Below are 7,258 nucleotides of genomic sequence, written 5' to 3'. Positions count from 1 at the left end.
CATATTTTTAATTTTTTTTACATATTTTTAATATGTTTAATAAGTATTTAACCAATTTAGTTTCTTTTAATAATTTTTAATCCATTTAACATATTATGTATTCATTTATATATTTTAATTTGATGACGTTTAATTTTTCTCACCGGTTTGAATTTTTTGAATTAAACTCAACTCAAATTTAACTCAATCCAACCTAACCCAAATTATCGGATGGGGTTTTGATGTGGAATAGAAACCGGATCAGTGGAGAAGAGATCCTGCATTCAAGAAAACTTTAGCTCTCTGAATCACAAAAAGACATAACTGAAAGGTCTTATATTCAACATTTATAACAGCAAGAACTTGGAAAATAATCCAAAGAAGGGATCCATGGCCATTTCCATTGACCGAAAGTAGTGAAACATGGATTATAGTAAACAAAGTATGATATTGACCACCCACCCTTCAGTAACCAACAATAATAATAATAATAATCCATCGAATCTGTAGCAGGCTACTACATTTATTTGGTAAATAATCCTCTCACAAAAAGAGAGAGTTCGGACAAGTAGCCAGGAGGAGAAATAGAAATACAGTTTCTGTTAAGGTAGTAGTAGGTAAGAAGTAGTATTGTTCTTATAAAAAATGTACATGTTTTGTTTTCCAGCTGAAAGAAACATATTTCCATATTCAAAGGAGAAGATGATGAAACACTCCATGGCTGACTATTGAGCCACCACCCCTCCCAACAGTCAGTCAGCGATGTTTTGCTCCATTCTTGACTGTTAGACTCCTGCAGGCCATAATGGCATAATTTAGTATACATAAAAAGTGTCTAACCCAATTAAAATTTTGAGATCTGAAGTTTGATTTCCACTTGAGTTTGTGTGTGATAACAAAAAAATGAAAAAAGTGGCTAACAATACTTCAATGGCTAATCCAGAACAAGGGCATTCTAACCATTCAACCAGAAAACAATTTATTTACTTTTTATCTTTCTCAGGCTAGTTTACAAGGGCATTTTGGTACAAAATAGTTTCATACCACCCTCCCTTAAAACTCACCCACCATCTTTGAAGGAACCCACAAAATGGTAAGAAAGGGAGTAAAATTTCTTGTTGTGGGGGCACGCACTACATAGTAATTTGCTTGATCCAAGAACAGTTTAAGACTTTCATGATGGCAAACTTTTATTCTTCCATGCTGATGGAAATTTTTCTACAGAAGATAACTATAAAAAACATGGGAGATTTTCCATGTCAAAACAGGAAAGGAAAACAACTGAGAATTGACTTTGAAGGCTATCTAGTAACAATAAAAAAGGACAACTTTGTGACAGAAAATGGCACAAGAAAAACTGGGATAAAGTGAATCCAACTAAGTGACAGTTGCACCCAAAAATTCAACACATCAAAATAGTTCATTTGTTCCTTTTTTTAAAATGAAGAACACTAAGACTACAGTAAGCACAAAGATTGCAGGAATGATTCACCCATACACAGTACAAGTATACAAGATTCTCCAATGAACACTAAGAACCGAAAAAAATAATAATCTGATATCTTGAAATGTAAACAGTGAAGAGGGAGAGAAAAATAATATAAAACAACTCATCAGATATACATACTACTTCTATATATGGGTGTCCTTGGGCTGTTTAGTTATAGAACTTTGTCATGTTAATCGTGATCCATTTGTTATGTTTGCTAAAAATTACAATGTTATACAAATTTTCAATGAAATCGTAATTATGACAAAATACCAGTTTCCAAATAGGCAGATCTCTTCCAAGCATGAAAATAATATCAACACAAGCTAGCATAGGGAATGAACTACGAAAGAGTGAGATATGGATCTCAAATATTGACAATAACCAAGTAATGTTAAAGTTTGTATACACATAGAGTTGTTGTGAAGATGACTTCTAGTAATCCAAACAATGTCTAAACCAAATCTTGATACCGTTTAGTGAACAACTCAACCAACAGACAAACATAAAAGAAACCAAAGTTTCAAATAAGAATTCTATATCATGGGTCAATTGAAAATGCATGTAATGCTTGAAAAATAAACATGTTCAAACTTATGCAATAAATCAATTTTGACATGTGAAGCAAGAAGTTCTTATTTCTGAAATTTTAATCATAGAATCAAAGAAAAATCACAGCTAATCTTAAGGGTTCTTTCTAGTTAACATGAAGTTCATTTAGTTAGTTATCTAGCTAGTTGATGAAGAAGTTATGGATAAAAATCTTGCAACATACTATCAAAATCGAGCTTTTCATCTTTCTTTTACAAGCAAATAAAAAGAAGTTGAGTGAAATAATAATACTCACTTTTTGTGCCGCCGGCCACGCTTAGCGCCCCAACCCTCGAGCTTTGCAATGGGGCAGCCGCACTTTGCTCGAAAAAGAAGCACGGCTCGACCATTTTGTGGCGCCATCTTCCTCAGTTCTGCTCTCAAGCACTCGTAATCTGAATTCGTCTCGCTCCCACCTTTCCAAGGCAACCCATCGATCTCTCTCACCGCTTTGGCGGCCGATCTCAGGCACTCTTCCGTCTGCAGCTGCAAATCGAACTCCATCGCCTTCTTCAACCCTTTACATCTCGGATTCTCGCACTTTCTGGACCTGATCCCACAACAGATCTCGAAAGACAGGAACGCGAAAATAAAAAAAGAAATAAAGCCAATTAGATAGAGAACGGGAGAGTCCTGGAATAGGTCGCCGCTGTGAGAGATGACGATCGTGAATGGAGGGAGGAGAAGAGATAGAGTTTGGAAGATGTAAGAGAAGTAAGATATGACGAGGAAAGTACCAGAGAAGAGAACGAGGATTAGGATTAAGATATCAAGGGTTGCGGAAGGAGAGTGCTTGCAAAGAGAAGGTGAGCAATTGGAGCTAGGGTTGGAAGGGTTTGAAGGTCTCCTATGGTGGGTGGAGATGGATGATGAGTTATTGTGGTGGGTATGTGGCTTAGAGAGAGAAAGTGATGCTGAGGATGAAGAAGAGAAAGGAGAAGGAGCCATGGAGAATGAGGAGAAGAGGTGGTGATGGCGCATGATAGTGGGGGGCCTCCTATCGTGTTTTTAGAGGGAGAAGAGAACTGGAGGAGGGCGGCGTTACATTTGGGGAAAAAATCCAGCTGCTTTGGGAGAAAGATGAAGAAGAAGAAATTTATTGAAATATAAATTGCCTTTACTTGCCTTGTTCACATAAGCTAAGCTATCCTACTATAAAATTATAATTATTTGAAAATTTTCATTCACTTCTAAATGTGTCCTAATATTGGTTTATAATTTGGTCAACAACATCAACACAAGAGATTAGGAAAATTTGAGGAAATGATTTAGGGTTTAAATGCGCCAGTGACCAGTGCATAAATTAAATTGCGTTAGTGACCAATTAAATTTTTTTGACAAAAATACCCCCTTCGCGTAACGGGAAGGGGAGGATCGTCATGCGAAAGGAAGGCCTGTGAAAAGTCCAAAATACCCTTACTATTTAATACAACTTCACACTTTTTTCATTTCTCTTCTCCTCCTTCTCTCTCTTCCCGCTCTTCGACGGACACAACCATGAGGATGAGCACTGTGGCAACTATTACTCTTCTTCCTCGATATGTTTGTTGTTTTCGTTAAAAATGGTATGGCCACGTCTCACAAATGGTGAAAGGAACGATCGTCTTGCGAAGAGCACGATCATCTCGCGAAGGGAATGATTGTCTCACGAAGGGTACGATCATCTCGCGAAGGGAACGATCGTCTCACGAATGAAACGATCATCTCGCGAAGGGAACGATCGTCTCACGAATGAAACAATCATCTCGCGAAGGGAACGATCATCTCGCGAAGTCACAATTTTTAATGAATAATTTCATGACTTCAATAATATTATTTATCCATTCATGTTTTCAGTTGCAGTTGAAGTATTCATTTGTATAATGGACAGTGGAAATTTGTTGATGGTACAATGACTTTTCATGTATGTTCGATCAAAACTTTGGATTTACCCTTAAATAGTACTTTTTCCGAATTAGTTGATTTCATATATGATGCACTTAACCTGCAAAGATCTACATATGATTTAGTGCTTCAAGTCAAGTATGATGTTCCGCGTATGACAAATCCTCCCCCTCTTGTTATTGATCAAGATAAGGATGTGAGCACATATTTATCACAGTTGATTTCGGGTCGCACTGTGTTCTCACTGTGTGTCTCTGTAAAAGAGAAGTCACCACTTACTCAAGTAAAGATATCACTATTTACATACCCAACTCAAGAAAGTATATTACCACTTACTCAAAAAGTATACTAGGAGTTGTACCCTCGCAAGATGTCTTTGAAAGTCAAAATGAAGCAGGAGAAGAAAAGTCTTTGCCTCATTATAAGGACTTGCATACTACTACTAGTGTCACACCAGCAATTGCACCCACGACTTAGCGAACATCAATACCTACACCATCTACTGCAAGAGCATTAATACATACACCATCGACAGACCCATCACCGACAGATTGCTCATTTGGGATGTCATTAAGTAGTGAAACCGTATTGGAAGGCAGTGCGTTATTTGATAATAAAAAAAAACTTCAACTAAGGTTATATAAATATGCGATGAATAATCATTTTGAATTCAAAGTAGAGAAGTCAAGAAAACATCTTTAGTATGTGAAATGTTTGGATGAGACATGCAAGTGGAGATTGCGTGCTATAAAATGTAAATTATTTGAGATGTTTGAGATTCGGAATTTCGACCAACAATACTCATGCTCAGTTTTGTCGAGGCTAGAGAAAATAATGCAAACACCAACATGAGTTATTGGGCAGTGCATGAAGAGTAAGTACATGGACCATCACCATGATCACTTGCCTAAGAAAATAATTGAAGACGTGCAGACAAGTTATGAAATACATTTGAGTTATAATAAGGCTTGGAGGTAAAGGGAAATGGCTTTAAAGGCGGTGCGATGAACGGTAGATGATTCCTATAGAAAATTGCTATCATACCTTTACATGTCGGAGAAGAATAATTCAGGTACCATAATAGACATCCAAACAGACGAGCTCGGCCACTTCAGGTATATGTTCATGTCCATAGGCCTCTCAATTAAGGGTTTAAAATCCTCTTGTCGTCCTGTATTGTGCGTTGATGTTAGTTTTCTTAATCTCAAGGTAGGAGGTCAACTATTGGTGGCTATAGCATTGAATGCGATTGAGCAACTATATCTTGTTGCATTCGGCGTTGTTTATTCATATAATAATAATTCATGAACTTATTTCATGCAAAAACTGAGAGATGTAATTAGATTAGTTGATGATCTCGTCTTCATATTTAATAGAAACTAAAGCATCGCCAATGTCTTGTGTATAGTTTTTTCAGAAGTAGACCACGGTGCGTGCACATATCACATAAAGAAGAATATTATGGCCAAATTCAAAATTGATAACTGTCACGTGGAGTTTGACTTGGCTTCTCGTGCGTACACAGTCTCTAACTTTTATCAGGATTTTGACAAGATTAGGGTTAAGGATCAAAGGATTGCTGCCTATTTGGAAAAATTGGGTTCCAAAGATGGAGTAGAGCATTTTTCCCCGATAAGCGATACAATCTATTGGGTCAAATCAAATTGACTAAAATAAACTAAGGAAATAAGTTTATTCAATCATGACATTATTTTGATGATTTAAGTTAAACTTGGTTATGATCAAGCTAAGTTGTCTATTTGTTTTTTGCAGGCACAAATCTAAAGGACTTTACTACTTCAGACGCGGTCTAAAGTAGGTTGTCTTAGACATCTTACGTAGTTAGACGAGGACGTATAACTCCTTTAGACGAGGACGTCTAACTCCTTTATACGTTGTCTAAAGGGATGCATAGTTAGTTGAGTACGTCTAAATCCTTTAGACGAGGAAGTCTAACTCCTTTAGACGAGGTCTAAAGGAAAATGTAGTTAGACGAGTTAGTTTAACTCTTTTAGACGAGGACTAAAGGGAAACGTAGTTAGACGAGGCAGTCTAACTCATTTAGATGAGGTCTAAAGGGAAACATAGTTAGACGATGTGGTCTAACTCCTTTAGACGGAGTCTAAAGGGAAACATAGTTAGACGATGTAGTCTAACTCTTTTAGACGAGGTCTAAATGGAAACGTAGTTAGACAAGGTCGTCAAACTTCTTTACATGAGGTCTAAAGGGAAATGTAGTTAGATGAGGTCGTCTAACTCCTTTAGATGCGGTCTAAAGAGAAACATAGTTAGACAAGTTCGTCTAACTCCTTTAGACGCGGTCTAAAGAGAAGTGTAGTTAGACGAGGACATCTAACTCCTTTAGACGCGGTCTAAAGGGAAGCGTAGTTAGACAAAGTCGTCTAACTCCTTTAGACGCTGTCTAAAGAAGAAATGCTGATGCCTCGCTTTAGCAGTTGTCTGAAGAAAGCATATGTCTAACCACGATCACTCAACTTTATGCTCCACTTACTTCTGAGCAGTTTGACAGGCCAACTAATTCTATCAAATAAATGAATTCCACATACGTGGATATCTCTCAAATATATTCCCAGTACAAGACAAGATCAGAGGATACTCGGCGCACTACATGTTCGGTACGGCCACGTCCAAATTCTTAGAGTCTACTATACTCTCATACTATAGGCAGTCGTCCAACGGATAAATGTCACGTGTCCTCAAAGAATATTTGATCGTTGGTGTACTTTAACTATAAATAGAAACATAAGGACAACGTTCGAACAACTGATAGAAATACACACGCTTGTCTAAAATACTTTGCTTAATATACACTCAAAATCTCTTACTGTCTAGTTGTGATTATATTGTAATACTGTCTTTTCTATTAGAAACTTTAACATTGTAAGTTGAGCAGAGATTGTTCTGTTCAACATAGAGTTAGCTAACTTAGTGAGTTGTATATGATTCAAAGTCTTTAGTGGATATCCCTTCAGTTGTGGAAGAAGGGGTGACGTAGAAGTTTTATCTCTGAACATCCATAAAACTCCTTGTGTTCTTTACTTTCTGCCATTTGCATTCAGTTGTGTAAAGCTTCAAATCCAACAAACAGTTCCGCACTTGAATCTGTTTCAAGAGTTTGGAGGATTTGTGTAGAATAGAAACAAATACTAATCCCTCACAGGATTATTATCAAAAAGTTTATCGTAAGCTGTTAACTATAGCAAAGACCCTAGTCTCTATTGGTAACACCGATCCCAACAAGTGGTATTAGAGCCTCGTTTTCTATTCTCAAGCAACCATCTAGAATTTGAATCA

The 7,258-nt window shown here is 37.0% G+C and overlaps 1 protein-coding gene across 1 annotated transcript; it reads right to left on the bottom strand.

Annotated features, from left to right (window-relative positions):
* Positions 1-453: 453 nt before the first annotated feature.
* On the bottom strand, positions 454-3,156 carry LOC124942620 (uncharacterized protein At5g19025-like). Its single transcript, XM_047483155.1, has 2 exons — positions 2,316-3,156; positions 454-772 (listed from the first exon to the last, which is right to left on the bottom strand). Exons 1-2 carry the CDS (start codon positions 3,038-3,040, stop codon positions 736-738), a joined length of 762 nt encoding a protein of 253 aa, XP_047339111.1. The 5' UTR covers positions 3,041-3,156; the 3' UTR covers positions 454-735.
* Positions 3,157-7,258: the final 4,102 nt, after the last annotated feature.

This window comes from Impatiens glandulifera, chromosome 6 (assembly GCF_907164915.1).
Source record: "Impatiens glandulifera chromosome 6, dImpGla2.1, whole genome shotgun sequence".
In the NCBI taxonomy this organism is placed as follows: Eukaryota; Viridiplantae; Streptophyta; class Magnoliopsida; order Ericales; family Balsaminaceae; genus Impatiens; species Impatiens glandulifera.
The sequence above is the reverse complement of the archived record's forward strand: the minus strand, read 5'-3'. Positions and strand labels throughout refer to the sequence as shown.